The sequence below is a fragment of the Mytilus trossulus genome, chromosome 7 (assembly GCF_036588685.1).
Source record: "Mytilus trossulus isolate FHL-02 chromosome 7, PNRI_Mtr1.1.1.hap1, whole genome shotgun sequence".
Classification (NCBI taxonomy): Eukaryota; Metazoa; Mollusca; class Bivalvia; order Mytilida; family Mytilidae; genus Mytilus; species Mytilus trossulus.
In genome coordinates this window covers 51,920,184-51,940,800 of record NC_086379.1, presented here as the reverse complement: position 1 = coordinate 51,940,800, position 20,617 = coordinate 51,920,184, and the positions used below count along the sequence as shown (strand labels likewise).

The following is a 20,617-nucleotide window of genomic DNA, read 5'->3' as shown; positions in this document are numbered from 1 at the left end:
CGAACAGTGGATGATCCGGAAGTTTGTGTCCGAAGCAGACGAAAAAGAAAAGGCAAAATATCCGGTAAAAAGTTATTTCAAGAGGCAACATTTCATATATATTATAAGTATTATATTAAAGTACTTAAGACTTAAAAAATTTCCATCACTTTATCAAACTTTTCACAACACTAAAAGTTTGAATATAAATAACAGCAATCCTTGAACTGGTAGTGAATATTGGTGAATGGATATAATGTACCAGAGACATATGTCTCTGAATGTACTAGCATCAGTATATCATTTTTTAATAATTACAATAAAATACTATAATAGATATAAGTGGGTCTCATTGGGTCTAAGCGTGACGCGGGATTGCCGTTTTTGTAAGCGTGACACGTAAAAGTCAAAATATTGTGTTGTGAAAACGGGAAATGAGGTCTAGCGGGCCCGTAGTCCAAATAATTATGACGTCTTGAAAGGCTATTATACTGAAACGACAAAAAAAATGAGAATTGCTAACATACAAAGTGTAAGCGGGATACGGGAATCTGACAAAACAGAAAGCGGGATTCAGGGATCAGAACCCCCCAATGAGACCCCCATATTAGAAGATGAGGTATGAGTGCCAATGAGATGTAACTCGATCTCCATCCATGTCACAATTTTGCTATAGGAATTCTGATGGATATTGAAATGCATGGATGTTTATAGGTGTTACTTTTATACAAAGTTTAATGTATTTTCTATATAAAGTATTATTTATTATAAGTGTACTGTGTATGTTCCAGACTATATGAGTATTTGGACCATACACGTATGGTCCGGTACGAGCTGACCATACATGTACATGTTATTTGATCATATTGGTAATTAATTAAATTGAAACAAGCATTTATCACAATCTTTACTTGTGATTTTAAGTTTTACAAATTGTTATTGATAATGTTATTAGATAAAATGAACAAACGAACAATTGTCGTTAAGTATTTGTTTAATTGTATATCTGAATCCTATTTTAATACTATCGCACAAGGTGACACAATTCAAGTAACGTAATATTTTTTACATTTTCATGTATGCAGTTCATGCATGTTCCTTGCATTTGCATTTTGTGGTAAAGTTGTTAAATATTCCAAAACAATTGACCTCCCACATGATATTGTCTTCAGATATCTTCAATTTCAGTGATCATAATTTAATTAATGTATTACTGATCAACATGCTATAGATACAAGAGATTAACATAATTAATTAGCGTGAATTTAAAAAAAAGTTAAAATATAAAAGTTTTCAATTTCAATTGAACTTTTTTTTTTAAATTAATTTGATAGTTAAGTTAGGTTGATCTGCTATATGCACTTGTATCTAATAAACCTGACCATCTTTTTTAATATTAGTCAGACCGTACGTGTACGGTCCGACCGTACGTGTACGGTCCGACCGTATGAGTATTTTGAAAAAGTACGCATATGGTCTGGAAACATATATTGTGAAAATAATAAACAAGACAAAAAATAGAGTATTTTACTTTCAAAGCTGTTTTGTATCTTGTAAACAATGGGTTCTGAATTAAAAAACTTCATGTGTGGAATTAATCTGTTGCTAATTTGACTATACTAGGTGCATAAGTGTCAAGAATTCAATCTTCTTGCCACACATGTATAGAATGCTTGATTGTTTTACTAATATCATCATCATCTTCCTATAAGTATAATGGCCAGTTGTCGTAGACAACTGTAAATAATGACCAGGCATTTTTATTTTCTCTTTTGGAGATCCCAGATTATCATGCAAACAATCAAATTGGAAACAAACTTCTTTATGAGAAGCAAAATGAAAAACAACCTTACAGCAAAGAAAAAATGTGCCAGCATGAGAGGACAACTGATTTCCTTTTTTGATTTTAAACATAACTTTGACTCATGTTCCTTAGATTAAAAAAAAAAGAACATGGTGCTATAGTATATGAAAAAGCAGTACTAAGCCCATTTTGTAAGACTATTCATAAGAATATATATAGGAATTGAAGTTTTCACATTCCCAGAGCATGTAGTCATTAATACTGATGAGAAACAGATTTAAATTATGGCATTTGCATATTTTTTGTTCCCAAAATGCAATAAACCCACAGAAAAAATAACTTCTATAAGAAAGCTTTCAAGGAATTAAAGACTTTGACATCTTTCACAATGACAATGTTACCATATGTTGTTTTTTGTTTTTATTAAAACTGGATATACTAATTCATATACTGAACAAAATATGAACAAACCTTGTTTTCCTAGTTATAGCTTATGTCTGACACTGATTTAAGCCAAGTATTGACTTTAAGACTAAATAATTTGGAAGAATTGTGCTAGGAATTCACAATTTGGAAGTCTTTGAGTTGGTTATCAATTTTTTTGGAAATTATAAAATTTCAAAATTCAAGGTGAAGAGTTCTATAAGTAATTACTGTGGATTCATGATACTTTTTTTTTTATTAATATAAGAGGTTAACCTCAAATTTCAATGCTTGACGAAATGCAATTTTCTATAGGCTATTCCACTAGTATTCTGACTTTGACAAAACTGCAAAATCAATTATCCATGGAATTATTTTTTTTCTTAAATCCACAAACATTGATACCTACAAAAATGAATGAATTCACCGTGAAGAATAGTATATGGCTCTTAATATTCTTCATTCAATTCTTTATAGATGAGAGTATTGGTTGAGTATTATGTGTGATGGATTGATACCAATTGGAGTATTCTGGGATATAGAGAATATAAGTATACCAAAGAAGAAGTCTGCTTTTCGTATTGTCCAGACAATTAGACATACATTCTTTGATGGACACAAAGAAGCTGAGTTTGTGTGTGTGTGTGATACAGTTAAAGAGAGGAAAGATGTCATACAAGAATTAAATGCTGCTCAGGTTGGTAAACAAAAAGAAGATTATCTTTGGTACCTAGTACTTGATTATGAATAAAATGAGACGTGAAGTTTTATATAAATCAATATGAAACCCATCAACATATCAAACCAAAAATTATAAGGAATTTATGGGTAATTTTCAATCTATAAATATATATGAGCTTTTGGCTGTTGTTATATGAATAAGCCTTATCACTGTTTATTTACTGCTCACTGTTTTCTCTTTTGTTTCTTGTTTTCTTAGTTCATACTCATGAGTTATGCTGCCAAAATGTCAATTTCAGCCACAACATCCCCAACTAACACATGAACAAAAAAAATATCTGCAAAGATCAGTATAAGAATAGTTTGTTTCAGATTGAATATCATTTATTTTAGGTGACCGTGGTTCATGTAAATGCTACGAGCAAGAATGCTGCAGATGACAAGTTAAGACAAAGTCTGAGAAGATTCGCAGATGTTTATTCCAGTCCAGCAACCGTTTTACTTCTGTCAAGTAAGAAATTTCTGAATCTGTTCAACATGTTTATCTGCTTATTGTTTGTAATTTTTTTACCATTTGTTGCACTTGCAATTAAAGATGATTATTTGGTGGAATCATTTGAATGTCATTTTTTGCTCATTGTAACTCGATAATTGCTATAAGGGATTCCAATGATAAATAAGGCCATAATAAATAATAGGTTTGTTTGCCCAAACGCTACCTACCCAGAAAAAATCTGCCTACTCAAATTCTTTTATTGACCTGATTTGAAGAAGTTTTTTTTAATCAAATAGGCATGAAGACTAATAAACATCTGATACTTGAAGAAAAAAAAAGAAAATGCCTACCTACCTACCCACTGTCTCAACCTTTGGGTAGGGTTTGGGCAAACCAAAATATTTTTAAGTGTGGCCTAACTGACATTTTTTTAATGCTTGTGGTAAAACTCTTAAAATCTGTTATAAACAAATCATTCTAATATGACGTCCTTATTACGCTTTGTTAACAAAGCCAAGTTCTAATGAGCACAAAAAATATGTTTGACACATGCGCACGGACTTTTTATATTAACGTTATTTCCATCGTTATCCTTTTAAATATTTACATTTAAGCAGCAAGCATAAACTTTTATTATATATTTTTATCAAACAACATATATTTACCCTGGTCATAGTTTTTAAACTTATCAAATATGAGATGTAATATACAAACTCCTCGGGAGGAAATGGGAACAGCCAAACAGTCTTACGGTATTTTCGTACGCTTCAACCTATAAATATATTGTATTTGTCATGTTAGAATCGAAATAATTCCTTCATGTCATGCTCAATGCTCATTTTAACATGGGTAGCTAACGCTCAGTGTAAAATATCAACAAATATAATGCCTACCCATGTTAAAATGAGCATAGAGCATGACATGAAGGAATTATTTCTTAAGTTTATCTTTTACTCTTTTATTCACTGTTAAATATTATTTGAATTAAATGAAGACCTCAACATGCTCAAGTTAAATAGTGTAAGGTATAACAAATGAACTATGAATTTATTAAATACATATAAAGGCTTGAGTTTATTAGGACAACTATATAATCTTAATTTGTTGTTGCTTTTTATAGAAAAAAAATTAAATGTTTTATTTCAATTGCTGGCTTGTTTCAATTTCCTTCAGGAGTCTGAACTCCTCTTGATGCTCCCTGTTACCTTCCACAAAGTACTCATGGCAGAAATTAGTGGGGGAATTCATTATAATGCAAAAACATATTCTAAAATATTATACAATGTCCAGATGTTTTCTTATGACCACTATAGTATTATACATGTATCTTATTTGTGCAGGTGATGTGAATTTTTCCTCAGATTTGTCAGATTTAAGACACAGGAAGAATTTAAATGTTATATTAGTACACAACAAAGAAGTGCACAATTCTCTGACAGCATGTGCCAACAGAACTGTCCTATATGATGACCTTACCAAGGAGATGCAACAGTGTGAGAAATCTGTTGACTTGGTATGTATACACATAAAATACATAACAAGAAAAGTTTGGTCAAAGGTCCATATTTTGAATGTTGATTTTTAAAGAATTTTCCAACTGGAATGCATTTTGATGTGGTTTTTAGACATGGTATTGGTTCAATTGACTATATCTTCTTGGATCATTTTAAGTAGAAAAATTGTGCTCTGAGATTCAGAATAATGCTTGTATCTTATAATATTGTTCTGGTATCCTTTAAAGGAACTGGATTTTTTTTATGGAGTTTTAAAATGAAAATATCATAATATCATTATTATGTGTTGATATTGTAGCATATTATGCCTTTGTTTTCAATATTGTGTGATGGTGTTCGGTTACAGAAAATGATAAAATCTATAATTTGATGCACTCATTATACAGTTACTTTTAAATATCTTTGTTCAGAAGATTTCTTTGTTTTAATTCTTGAGATAATTGCTTGAACTCTATTAAATAACAAAATAGTAGCGAACCATAGATAAAAAGTTTGAGAGATGTTTTCACTTCCCAAAAGATGAGAATTAAATGAGTTGTATAAAAAATTACTTACCGGTATTTAAGGTAAACTTTTGAAGAAGCATAAGGGAGATAATTCAAACATTGAAAATAAACTTAAAATCTCTCAAATTTACTTCTACAAGAACATATTTAGGAGATAACTGTATTGTACTTTAAGCTTTGACGGCATCAATTAGGGATTTGATGGTCCCAAATTAAGTTTACTGGCGACACGTTAGCGGAGACAGTAAATGGGTATTTACCACCATCAAATCCCAAATTGATACCGTCGGAGCTTAAAAAACAATATTGTTATCTCCATTCTAATGAAAGTGACAGAAAACAACGTTAAAACATGTATTTAAAATCTATCATATGCGGTCTGCGCTTGCACCTACGTCCAATAGCAGCAATTGTCAATTGATGCCATGTAAGAAAGTGACGTTATCCAATCAAAATGAACGTTACAAACGTTGTTGCATTAGAATACTTATTCTGTCTCCATCAATCACCTTTTTTTGTCAATCTTAACTTGATTTGATACTTAAAATAGACAGAAAACACTAATGAAAAAATACGTTACAATTTATTTATAATATTTTTTTTAGAAAGATGAACCTACTGATTTAGAGATCAGAGGATATGGTCCAAAGATAAAGAAGAAGAGATTGCAGAATCGGTTTAAACAGCTGTCCACTAATTGTGGTGGGAAAGTGATTTGTGTGAAGGAAGATGTTTCTGTTGTTAGATTTCAAAGTTTTACAGATGCCAACAGGTAATAGTTTTATGCAATTGTTTAACATTTGTTATTTTCTGTCAAATGGCAGATCAAGTCATTGTAGAAATCAGTGTATGTGTCCAGGACCTTTTTCACAACATATCATACATTCTTTAGAGGAATTTTTAATCTAGACATGAATTGATGTAAGACCGTATTGCATGTATTTGTCGATTTTCCTGGCCCCTACCCATTCCCCTTTAAAATTACCAAATTCTTTCTTTTACAACCAAGACTTGCTTTATCCATAAACTTGAACTTGAAACTTTTAAAAACACATATTGATTATGATGTGATTTATTTAAGATATATTCAAAATTAGATTTTTTACCAAGATTTTACAGTTCAATTAAAATTCGTTAGTGTGAGCATAGCATGGTTTCCTATCATGCCTATGGACACACTTTCTTGCTTTTAATTATAAAGTTGCTAAAGTTCAATATTGATTTTGAAAACTTAAAGTTGTATCAAACTGTAAAATTCAAGACTTTTACACATGCATCAAACTTAAGTATGCTTAGACTGATTTACCGGAAACTTTTCATTATTGTTGAATTTGATGAAAAGAAAATATATTTGGATTTTTAAAATTCTATGATTTGTTATTCTAGAGATAAGACAATGTAAAACAATTCAAACGAGAAAACTAACGGCCTTATTTAGGTAAAACTAGAGGCTCTCAAGAGTCTGTGTCGCTCACCTTGGTTTATGTGCATATTAAACCAAGGAAACAGATGGATTCATCAAAAATTTGTGTTTTGGTGATGGTGATGTGTTTGTAGATCATACTTTACTAATCATTCTTGTTACTTACAATTTTCTCTATCTGTAATGAACTTGGTCCTTTAGTTACAGAGAAAAACACTTTGTTTAAACTTACCAAAATTTACCAAATTAATGAAAATTGTTAAAAAATTACTATAAAGGGCAATAACTCCTTAAGCCGTCAACTGACCATTTTGGTAATGTTGACTTATTTGTAGATCTGCAGCAACCCAATAACAGGTTGTCCAATTCATCTGAAAATTTCAGGGCAGATAGATATTTACTAGATAAACAAGTTAACCCCCTGTAAGATTTGCTTTAAATGCTTTGGTTTCAGAGTTATAAGCCAAAATCTACATTTTACCCCTATGTTCTATTTTTAGCCATGGTGGCCATCTTGGTTGGTTGGCCGGGTCACTGCACTCATTTTTTAAACACGATACCCTAATAATGATTTTGGTTAAGTTTCGTTAAATTTTGTCCAGTAGTTTCAGAGAAGAAGATTTTTATAAAAGATAACAAAAATTTATGAAAAATTGGTAAAAAATTACTATTAAGGGCATTAACTCCTAAAGATGTCAACTGACCTTTTTGATCATGTTGACTTATTTGTAGATCTTACTTTGCTGAACATAATTGCTGTTTACAGTTTATCTCTATCTATAATAGTTTTCAAGATAATAACTAAAAACGGACAAAATTACCTTAAAATTACCAATTCAGGGGCAGCAACCCAACAACCCATTGTCTGATTCAAAATCTACATTTTACCCCTATGTTCTATTTTTAGCCATGGTGGCCATCTTGGATATTTTGGGGGGTCACTGGACACAATTTTTTAACTAGATACCCCAATGATGATTGTGGCCAAGTTTGGTTAAATTTGGCCCTGTAGTTTCGGAGGAGAAGATTTTTGTAAAAGATAACGACCACGATGGACGCCGCCGGACGCCAAGTGATGGGAAGAACTCACTTGGCCCTTCGTCCGTCGTCGTCTTCCGTCGTCATTAGATTTTACAAAAATCTTCTCCTCTGAAACTACTGGGCCAAATGAAACAAAACTTTGCCACAATCATCATTGGGGTATCTAGTTCAAAAAATGTATGGCGTAATCTGGTCTTCCAATCAAGATGGCCGCCACGGCTAAAAATAGAACATAGGGGTAAAATGCAGTTTTTGGCTTATAACTCAAAAACCAAAGCATTTAGAGCAAATCTGACACGGGGTATGATTGATTATCAGGTCAAGATCCATCTGCCCTGAATTTTTCAGATGAATAGGACAACCCGTTGTTGGGTTGCTGCCCCTGAATTGGTAATTTTAAGGAAATTTTGCTGTTTTTGGTTATTATCTTGAATATTATTATAGATAGAGATAAACTGTAAACAGCATTTGTGTTCAGCAAAGTAAGATTAACAAATAAGTCAACATGACCGAAATGGTCAGTTGACCCCTTAAGGAGTTATTGCCCTTTATAGTCAATTTTTAACAATTTTTCGTAAATCTTAGTTATCTTTACAAAAATCTTCTCCTCTGAAACTACATGGCCAAATTAATCCAAACTTGGCAACAATCATCTTTGGGGTATCTAGTGTAAAAAATGTTTGGCGTGACCCGGTCAACCTACCAAGATGGCCACCACGGCTAAAAATAGAACATAGGGGTAAAATGCAGTTTTTGGCTTATAACTCAAAAACCAAAGCATTTAGAGGAAATCTGACGTTGGGTAAAATTGCTTATCAGATCAATATCTATCTGCCCTGTAATTTTCTGATGAATCTGACAACCCGTTGTTGGGTTGCTGCCTGTGAATCGCTAATTTTAAGGAAATTTTGCTGTTTTTGGTTGTTATCTTGAATATTATTATTGATAAAGATAAACTGTACTTACTTACTTACTTACTTACTGCCCGGTATGCCATCGGCATGTAGGGCAGCATCAAAGGTTCTCCATTTCTGTCTGTCTTTGGCCATCTTTTCTACTGTTCCCCATGTATTATTCATGGTCTTCAGTTCTCCTTCTACAGTACGTCTCCATGTGTTCTTTGGTCTACCTCGCTTACGTCTTCCTTCTGGAGTCCAATGTAGAGCTGTTCTAGTGATGGAATTTCTATCTCTTCTGATGACATGCCCAATCCATTTCCAACGCCTTCTCATTAATATTGTACCCATGCTATCTTGATGACACTGTCTTAAAAGGTCTTCATTTGATATTTTATTTGGCCAGAAAATATGTAGGATTCTTCTTAAGCTTTTGGTATGGAAAATTGACAGTTTGTTTAGATCTAATTCTGTCATCCTCCAGCATTCAGATCCGTATAGCAGAGTAGATAAAACACAACTCCTGTATAGTTTAAGTTTGGTCTTCTTACTATACTGTGATGATTTCCATACATTGTTTAATGATCTGAAAATATTTCTAGCTTTGTTTAATCTGTCCGCAATGTCATTTCCTGCACCTCCATCGTTTCTTATTGTACTTCCTAGGTATGTAAATGTTTCTGTGATGGGAAGATCTTTTCCATCTACTAGGATAGGAGCTGGGTTATCGATGTTTAGGGTCATGACTTCTGTTTTTGTTAGGCTGATTTTAAGTCCAACTTGACTGGCAAATGTATTAAGGCGGTTTGTTTTCTCTTGTAAATGGTGGTGGGTATGTGATAACAGAGCAAGATCATCAGCAAAATCAAGATCTTCTAATGTTGCTGAAAGGTTCCATCTTATTCCTCTTGGAGCATCTTCTGTTGTTTTTCTCATCACCCAATCAATGACGACATTGAAAAGAAGAGCAGACATCACACATCCTTGCCTAACACCTGTTTTTACCTCAAACCAGATGTTACTATGCCCTACACTGCAAGTGAAATTTTTGTAAAAACTTTTGATTAGTTCAATTATATCCTGTGGAATTCCATATGCTCTTAGTATTCGCCATAAGGTCTTTCTGTTGATACTGTCAAAAGCCTTCTGGAAATCCACAAAGTTGATGTAAAGCTGCCTTTGCCATTCTGTACATTGTTCGATGATGTTATGTAAAGCAAAAATTTGGTCGATGCACCCTCTACCTTTACGAAATCCTGCTTGCTCCTCTCTTAGCTGTTTATCAATTGCATCTATTATTCTTTGGATAATAATTTTGGCCATGATTTTACTTGGAATTGACAATAGAGTTATACCTCGCCAGTTGTTGCAGTCGCTTAAAGCTCCTTTCTTGGCTAGCTTTATTATTATGCCTTTGGTCCAATCATCTGGTATTATTTTTCCTTCCCATATTGATGTAAATAATGATTGGAGAATTTCAGCTGCGAGTTCTGGGTCAACTTTGAAAAGTTCTGCATTCAAGTTGTCATGACCTGGTGATTTTCCATTTTTTAAAGATTTTATTACTTTAATTATTTCCTGTTTGTCTGGAAGGTTGATATTAATTTCCAAGTCTTGAACTGCCTCAATTACTATCGCTTCGTCATCTGGCGGTGGCCTGTTAAGTACTTCCCTAAAGTGTTCTGCCCATCTGGCTTTTTGCTCTTCTTCTGTTGTTAATAGCCTTCCATTCCAAAGATAAACTGTAAACAGCAATAATGTTCAGCAAAGTAAGATTTACAAATAAGTCAACATGACCGAAATGATTAATTTGACTTCCTAAGGAGTAATTGTCCTTTATAATCAATTTTAAACAATTTGAATAAAATTTGTAAATTTTTATTAATATTTCCACTGATACTACTGGGCCAAGTTCATTATAGATAGAGATAATTGTAAGCAGCAAGACTGTTTTGTAAAGTAAGATTTAAAAACACGTCACCATCAACAAAACACAATTTTGTCATGAATCCATCTGCTTCCATTGTTTAATATTCACAAAGACCAAGGTGAGCGACACTTATATTAGTATAATCATTGTTAAGAATAAGTCATATGAAACGAGTGATTGGTGAAAAATAATGTTTATCTAATTCTTGAACCAATTGATGTAAATATCATAAACTTAGTCCTCTGTGCACGATTTTATCATTTTTTACGCAACTACAACGTATAATCGTCAATTATGTTTCTCTCTGTCTGTTATGATTTAACAAATATGGCTGCTTATTAAATGCTGTGTTTTGAAGCCGAAGTTTACTGATTGTCACCTTATGGTAAACAAATAGCAAAAAGCATGGGTATTGAGCACTTGTTTAACATGTACAATCAGATAATTGTTTATATTAATGTCAGATCCATGTTTAATGCAATCACGGAATTTTTACGAGGAGGGTTACGCTCAGGTCACTATCACAGTGAAGATACTATTCTGTACGCTCTCCGGAAGTCGCGATTTTCGAAGCGAGGATTTCAAACTGGCTAACAGAACGGTTTTGTTTTGGTCCTTTTTCTCATCATTTGTTTACTCCTATATCTATTAAGTGTTTTGCACATCTTAAATGTATGTATAGCATCATAAATATGAGTAACTGTAACAAAAACATGCAGTAGAATATAAAATATACGTGTGCATCACACCAACTTTATAGAAAAAAGTTAAATCGATTGACAATTTTGCTCACGTATTACAAAGCAAATGATCTTTTATTGCAAATATTTGCATCAGTTTACAGTTAAATATATACTGTTTCAATATTCTTATCGTATTTAAGTAGAATGTTCGTATTTCAAATAAAAAATGTGCTTTCCTTGAGATTCCCAAAATAAAATACTGTACGATCAGTCTAAAACTGACTGTATTCTAGAAGTGATTTCAGATTTTTTGTCTGTATGACCAGTCGTGATTTTGAAGAAGAAAAACAATGGCAATTTGAAGGTATATACGTGTCTATGTGATATTATAATTTGTCCATGGAACTATAACGTGTAATTTCTTTCATCAGACAATACAAATATATTTCTGATGATTTTTGTAGATGGCAAAATAATTATATTTTTGTTCCGTCAGTCTTACTTTAAGTCAAATACCTAAAAAGCAATACATGATTTGCTTGCGGACTTTGTATCAGTGTGTCTTTGAAGTTATCTGTTTAACTATTACATTCAGTTAAAAGACTATTTACACCGTCTGCCGTTAACCAATTGGTGATAACATACATCAAGCCTGTGTCTTTTTAAAATGACAAAAAATAGATAGAGAAAGCTTTGTTTAAAAACTTGAGGTATTGAGGAAAGATTTAACAAAATTATACCCCGCCACTTCTATAGTCCATGTTTTGGAGAAAAAAATAAACCACCAGAAATACTAAATTATAGGTGCACAGGGGCATCATTTAATAACGAATATGAGGAAGTTTTATTAATATATGATAAGTTTTTTTGAAAGTTACGTATAGTACTTGAAACGGGTACCACCCAATAAGGTAGTGGAAAAGTCCTTATCATGGAAATAGAAAACTGATGAAGAGGTGCACAATTGAACTAAATGATAAGGAATATTGATTTTCTAATTCATTAAATATAAAAAAGAAGATGTGGTATGATTGCCAATGACACAACTATCCACAAAAGACCAAAATGACACAAACATTAACAATTATAGGTCGCCGTACGACCTACAACAATGAGCAAAGCCCATACCGCATATAGTCAGCTATAAAAGGCCCCGATAAGACAATGTAAAACAATTCAAGCGAGAAAACTAACGGCCTTATTTATGTAAAAAAATGAACGAAAAACAAATATGTAACACATAAACAAACGACAACCACTGAATTACAGGCTCATGACTTGGGACAGGCACATACATAAATAATGTGGCGGGGTTAAACATGTTAGCGGGATCCCAACCATCCCCCTAACCTGGTACAGTGGTATAACAGTATAACATAAGAACGAACTATAAAAATCAGTTGAAAAAGGCTTAATTCATCAGATAGGCAAAAAATAAAAGTGGACGTAGCCGGGTACTTAAACATCCCGACACAAAAAGACAATGAACAGATCTGAGAGTACTCACAGTTATCTGACAGCTAGTTCAAAGCCATTAACAACTATTAAAAAAATCATGCCTCTAAGACTAAGCAATCAATCCGTACACATCCAACATACAATGGATTTAGTGTAAGGACGTCATAAACAGCCAGAGAAAAACATGAACTTGGAAAAAGTTATGACAAGTGTCTGAAGGAAGTTGTGGATATAAAATAGGTATGCCCAATATAAGGTTATGACAAAGTCTGTATTTTATATATAGAAACATCAAAAATATTTTTACCAAAAATTCGAAATAGAAGGTCCATAATACATTAATTGATTAAAAATGGATCAATTTTAGAAAAGTTTAACAATTGGTTTTGGAGGTCACGGTTGGAAATACCTGATGGGTGCCCCCATATAATGCAATGTTCAAGTCCGTATCTTATATAAAGAAACCCCATAAAAGATTTTTAATAAAATTTGAAATACATTTCTTTTTTTTATATAAATAAGGCCGTTGATTTTCTCGTATGAATTGTTTAACATTGTCATTTCGGGGCCTTTTATAGCTGACTTTGTGGTATTGGCTTTGCTCATTGTTGAAGGCCATACGGTGACCTATATTTGTTAATGTCTGTGTCATTTTGATCTCTTGTGGACAGTTGTCTCATTGGCAATCATACCGCATCTTCTTTTTTATATTATCATCTATGATACGGAATCCGAGAAAAAATAATTAATAGTTATACCCGTGACGGATTCAAGATTATTTGGGATCAAGCGGTTTGAAACTCTTTTTTTAACTTTCAATGCATTTGTATGGGAATATATATTTTGAATCCTCTTTTCTCCTGGATTGGACCCCCTCTCCATTTAGAAATGTCTGGAAATCCCAATGTATATTAAGTTGTTTATGAGGAGATGCGCTTACAAAACCGGAGAAACATGTTGTACCTGTCCAACAGACGAACGGAAAGACGGACTTCATTAATTTATCACTATAAACCACCGCTATACAAAGTGGTGTACAATTGAGTGTGAAAGAGACAGATCTACATCCAAAACAAAGTGATGGAACTGTGATCACTTATAGGCTACAGTACGGCCTCGAACGTTTGTAACTACATGTACTTTTATATAACAATTAAATCTGTGTGTTTGTACAATTTCAAGTATAACAGAGAACATTTCTGAAACTTATATAAACAAACAAACCTTCCTCTTATTTCAGTAACATTTAAACATCCTTATACTTAATGTAGTAAGTCGAGTACACGCTATCAAGCTAAAACATGTTTGATAAGTTTTCAGGATGTGAATTTATTAAAATATATATGTGTTATTTAGAAAAATGCCATCTTCTAATGTTTCGTAAATAACTTGGAAATCACCACTAGAATACAGTGAAACAAAGACTGATCATACAGTTTCAAAATATACAAGCGAGACTGATCGTACAGTGAGAAATTCAAACAAGTGTAATTTTCTTATTTCTGGCTTCAAAGATCTGGCTGAAACTTTTACCATCACTTAAAATATACTTTATTTAGTAAATTAAGTCTGGTTTTTACGTTAATTTATACAGTAAGGGTGCAAAAAAATTGTTTTTAGGCTCACCAACTGATTTTCACTAGTGATGCACTTGAAAATCTCTTGATTAAGGCAAAGATACGAATAATGAATGTGCTAAATTTAATTATTAACCATTTGTGAATATCGATGTCAGCTGACTTAATCATTAAGCAATGAACAGATGAACATCTTACCGTTTAATATAGTATATCCAACAAATTTAAAATTTGATCCAAAAAGTTCTCGCTTCGAAAATCACGACTTCCGGATAGTGTACAGAACAGTGTCTGCACTGACTATGCATATGGAAAATATGTCGGTGAATTACTTCCTGGAAGCAAGCAATTAAAAATAAGTAAACTTCATCTAAATGTGGACAAATTAAAGAATTTTCCTCAGAAAAAAGTATATGTACATATATATAGTATAAGTTGTATAATGAAAACTATCCATTTAGTTATATATAAATAAAAAATATATGCATATTAATTTTTAATTTGAGGTTTCTTATGACTTTAAATGTTCTGAAAATTTTCTTGAGTTATCTCCCATAGAATAATATATGCATCAAATAGACCTTATCATATTACAGAATTTTTCACTGCATTATTATCTTTTCAACAAGTTACCTTCTTTGTGGTAGGATATCCTGATACTCAGTCAGATCAGAACAAAAAAAAAGTAAATCTAATATATAATCTGTGCATTTTGGATGAAAAAGAGTACCACTGTTTTCTGATGATTTTTTTTCTTGTACAGAAAATAAAAATGAAATAAAATTCTCTGACTTTGAATACTTGCTAAAGTAGATAATTAAACATCCACTCTTTATTCTTTTGTAACAAGTATCTCTTATCTGAATTGTCTCCCCTTTAAAACATTTTTGTTTTTGGTTATCAGAGAAGTTTTTTAATCAATCAAGAACTTTTTTTGTTGTGACTTTTTAGAAGAATACTGCAATAGAATAGAATAAAATATGATTCTTGGGCTTTAAATGAAAATTATTAAATTGTTTAATGTTGCCTTCCTCATGATAATTATCCACTTAAAAAAGCAGCTATAAATCCTGCCAACAAAACCTATGACACAAATTGTTTCAATTTTTCTTTCATACATTATTACCTGCTCTTTATAAAAAAAAAATTGGCCAAAACAATCCCCACCTACATACATCCAAAGGTATGGGTAGACAACATCAAACATCAAATTTTAATAGGGTGGCTTTTGTTTTTAGAGACCTTATATATTCAAACTCTATTAACGAAAGCTAGATACAATGCACATTCTTTTTATCATAAGGGTATTTTTAAGTTTGTTAGGAAACTTACATTGTTATGGTTTGCTGTTGAACACACCTACAGTATATTTCAAATGCTTTTTATAAAAAGTTTCTTTTCTGTAAAAATCTCATTGAGATGGGTTAGAATATAAGCTACTAGTTTACAAAATTTTGTCACTTCAATATAACATTAATTGATTGTTGTTTGCAAAACATTCAGCAGCAAATATTTCAGGCATGTTCAGGATCGAGAACAAATTATCAATAGATATAATAGGTAGCTCCTGTAATTGAGTCTGTACAGAATGAAAGTTTGTGAAATTATTAGCAATGAATATTTACATGTAGAATTGTTGAAATGGCAAAGTTGATAAAAATGTGATGCAAAAAAAAATCAAGAAAAACTTCTTTTTTTTAGATTGATTAAAAATTATAGCTTTTAAATTATCTGGGTTTTTTTTGTAAATTTTTGTTATTTATTGAGATACACAAAAATATCAATTTTGATTTAATGAAACTGATTAGATTTCATAGTGAGATGTTTTAAAATAATGAAATGATAATTGTTATGTAAATAAGCAACTGTCACCAGTCACTGTGTTGAAATATTGTCCAATGAAAATTGATTTGCCCCTGAGGCAATGAAGTGGAACCTTATTCTTTATTACCTGACATCATGAAAAGTGTGCATGTGTTTTCAGAGCAAGAAACAGAATGGAAGGTGAAAATGTTTTTGGAAGTAAGATAAAAGTTGAAATCTCATCTAGATCTCCACAAAAGACAGATAGACAACAGGGTAAGAATTTTTATTATAAAATAAGTTATTTGTTCACCATTATAAACATAAAAAAGTCATATTACTAGTCAAGTGCACCCTGATTTTTTTTTGGCATGTGCTAACATTTCCAATTTTGATATATATTTACTGTGCTAAGATAAGTATTTTAGATTTTAGGGGAAAAAAATAAATGTTTACATAAAAGGCGAAAACTTTTTTGAATACCTGATTGTTAATGACATTGATCTCATTGAAAGAGTTGCATTTTGTGCAAATGTTGCCTATATTGATTGATCAAAACAAATGTACTTTAAATATTTTTGCTTTATGAAAGATGAGATTTTTGGCTTATTTAAAATTTATATACAACCTGGTCTATGATATCCCAAACAGGCTATTATAACTTTTTTAGTGACTGATCCCCAAATAATAGAATGTCTATCAAATTTAATTTTGTGACAAAATTTTACTGATACTATGAAAGAAATGTAGCCAAACAATTATGATTAAAGTTGAAAATAATCTTGAATATTAGATTATGTTTCTTTGTTATGTCTGTAAAGTTTTAGACTGTATTTTCCAATAAAAATGAAGAAACTAAAATAAAAAAAAAGGACTATCTAAGGGAGATAATTTGTAAAGAGCGGTCTAGATGATACAACTCAATTGAGTTATGTATTGAAAGCTCAAAAGATAACCTGTATAATGAAAGGGGAATTTTATGTTCCTGTTGGTGCATCTGTCCACTTGTCCATTCCAGGATCCCTATTTGGATATAATTTTATGGTTGAAAAAATATTAATTTATGATTTTATATAAATTATTCAAAAGCTGATTTCTTTAGCTCCTATAAAAAATTTTGTTTGATTTAAGAAACTTAATAATTTTCTAAATTGATCCCTCCAAAAGCCTTTTTTTGTCAAGCCTGCGACTTTTGTCGCATAAAGCTCCGCGTATGGGGTTGTGAATAGGCAGCGGCAATGGAGTAAGTTAGCTTCTTAACAGCTTGAAATTATATTCTAGAAGGTGGAAGACCTACCTGCTTCATACTTTGTATATAGATGCCTTATGTTTCAAAGTTTTAGTCTGTCACATGTTCATTATCCTTGATCTCATTTTCATGGTTCAGTGACTAAGATTTTTTGGTAATGCAAGGTCCTCATGCCAGACAGACAGTTTTCACTTGACATCTACCTCATTTCATGGATCATGTAAGGTGTACATGTCAAACTAGCAGGTGCCATCTGACCTTGACCTCATTTTCATGGTTCAGTGGTTAAATTTAAGTTTTTGAATTTGGTCTTTTTTCCCAATACTATATGCACCAATAGGTCAACTATATTTGGTGGATGGAAATACATTATGATGTACATGTCAGTCTCACAGGTATTTTATTACCTTGACCTCATTTTCATGGTACATTGCTTCGTGTTTTGGTGTTGTTTTTTTTTTTAATTATAACCAATAGGTCATCTATATTTGTTGTATGCAGAAGGATTGTAAGCTGTACACATCTGCCTGGCATGGTTCATCTGACCTTGACCTGATTTTCCTGTTTCATTGGTCTAATGTTAAGTTTTCATGGTTAAGTCTGTTTCTTAGAAACTATAAAGCATTAGATCAACTTTATTTAATGTATTGAACATGTTGATTAATTGTAGTGTGTACATGTATTTCTTGTTTGGTTCAAATGACCTTTTCTTCATTTTCTTGGATTGTGTTAATATAAAAAAAGAAGATGTGGTATGATTGCCAATTAGACAACTATCCACGAAAGACCAAAATGACAGACATTAACAACTAAAGGTCACTGTACGGCCTTCAACAATGAGCAAAGCCCATACTGCATAATCAGCTAAAAAAGGCCCCGATAAGACAATGTAAAACAATTCAAACGAGAAAACTAACTGCCTTTTTTATGTAAAAAAATGTTTGGGTGATAGTTGTAGTAAAAGCTATATATTTGGACAATCAACATAATATCGATGACAAGCAAAGAAGGTGAGACATTAGTGTGTGCAGGTTTCCAGGAAAGTCCAGGTTCACAATAACTGTGACAAATATTTGCACTGGCAATTTTTTTCCACAAAATTTAATGTAAAAAAGAAAAATCTATACGTTATTAGAAATATTATATTACAATCCTTTTTAGGAGAGTGGCCCAAAACATATTAAATCCTTTCCTATATGTATGGTGTTTACTAATAATAGCCTTATCACCTATATTCAATTCAGTATTGTAGTCAGTGTGGCGACATGAACTTTTTTTTCACCAAATACAAATGCAATTACATTGTATGTGTTTCTTCAATTGTTGAATTTTTATCAGATTAAAAAAGTAGATTACACATTATTAAGATCATGACACAAACTGCTCTTAAAGGTTAGATAACTCAAATTTACTTATAATAACTATGTGGTCCTGAAATTAGGAGATAACCTTTGTTATCCATCTCAAAGAAAAAAAAACATTGGTTTTCAAAGATAAAACTGTCACACAGGAGTGTATATAAGAAAGAATGGAAGAAAATTTCTATGTGTTCAAAACATTTTTTCCTGAACACTTAAGCTATGTTTAAGCAACTTACCATTTGTGCACATCATTTGGGAATTATTATGTTGAATGTCTGCTAAATGCATGCCAGCTTGATAGTTTTTCTCTTTTTTTAGCTCACCTGGCCCGAAGGGCCAAGTGAGCTTTTCTCATCACTTGGCGTCCGGCGTCCGGCGTCGTCCGTCGTCGTTAACTTTTACAAAAATCTTCTCCTCTGAAACTACTGGGTCAAATCAAACCAAACTTGGCCACAATCATCATTGGGGTATCTAGTTTAAAAAATGTGTGGCGTGACCCGGTCAACCAACCAAGATGGCCGCCATGGCTAAAAATAGAACATAGGGGTAAAATGCAGTTTTTGGCTTATAACTCAAAAAACAAAGCATTTAGAGCAAATCTGACATGGGGTAAAAATGTTTATCAGGTCAAGATCTATCTGCCCTGAAATTTTCAGATGAATCGGTCAATCGGTTGTTGGGTTGCTGCCCCTGAATTGGTAATTTTGAAGAAATTTTGCTGTTTTTGGTTATTATCTTGAATATTATTATAGTTAGAGATAAACTGTAAACAGCAATAATGTTCAGCAAAGTAAGATCTACAAATAAGTCAACATGACCAAAATGGTCAGTTGACCCGTTTAGGAGTTATTGCCCTTTATAGTCAATTTTTAACCATTTTTCGTAAATTAAAGTAATCTTTTACAAAAATCTTCTCCTCTGAAACTACTTGGCCAAATTAATCCAAACTTGGCCACAATCATCTTTGGGGTATCTAGTTTAAAAAATGTGTGGCGTGACCTGGTCAACCAACCAAGATGGCCGCCACCGCTAAAAATAGAACATAGGGGTAAAATGCAGTTTTTGGCTTATAACTCAAAAACCAAAGCATTTTGAGGAAATCTGACATGGGATAAAAATGTTTATCAGGTCAAGATCTATCTGCCCTAAAATTTTCAGATGAATCGGTCAATCAATTGTTGGGTTGCTGCCCCTGAATTGGTAATTTTGAGGAAATTTTGCTGTTTTTGGTTATTATCTTGAATATTATTATAGATAGAGATAAACTGTAAACAGCAATAATGTTCAGCAAAGTAAGATCTACAAATAAGTCAACATGACCAAAATGGTCAGTTGACCCGTTTAGGAGTTATTGCCCTTTATAGTCAATTTTTACCATTTTTCGTAAATTAAAGTAATCTTTTACAAAAATCTTCTCCTCTGAAACTACTTGGCCAAATTAATCCAAACTTGGCCACAATCATCTTTGGGGTATCTAGTTTAAAAAATGTGTGGCGTGACCTGGTCAACCAACCAAGATGGCCGCCACGGCTAAAAATAGATCATGGGATAAAATGCAGTTTTTGGCTTATAACTCAAAAACCAAAGCATTTTGAGGAAATCTGACATGGATAAAAATGTTTATCAGGTCAAGATCTATCTGCCCTAAAATTTTCAGATGAATCGGTCAATCGGTTGTTGGGTTGCTGCCCCTGAATTGGTAATTTTGAGGAAATTTTGCTGTTTTTGGTTATTATCTTGAATATTATTATAGATAGAGATAAATTGTAAACTGCAATAATGTTCAGCAAAGT

General features: G+C 32.2%; 1 protein-coding gene across 1 annotated transcript in view; it reads left to right on the top strand.

Moving 5' to 3' along the window:
- Positions 1 to 20,617, top strand: part of LOC134725251 (meiosis regulator and mRNA stability factor 1-like) — a 42,851-nt gene continuing 22,234 nt past the window's right edge. Inside the window, exons 1-6 of the mRNA XM_063588914.1 lie at positions 1 to 64; positions 2,684 to 2,903; positions 3,281 to 3,398; positions 4,724 to 4,896; positions 6,009 to 6,175; positions 16,396 to 16,490. Coding sequence (XP_063444984.1) covers positions 2,706 to 2,903; positions 3,281 to 3,398; positions 4,724 to 4,896; positions 6,009 to 6,175; positions 16,396 to 16,490 — 751 coding nt within the window. The 5' untranslated portion in view covers positions 1 to 64; positions 2,684 to 2,705. The remainder of the gene's footprint in view (positions 65 to 2,683; positions 2,904 to 3,280; positions 3,399 to 4,723; positions 4,897 to 6,008; positions 6,176 to 16,395; positions 16,491 to 20,617) is intronic.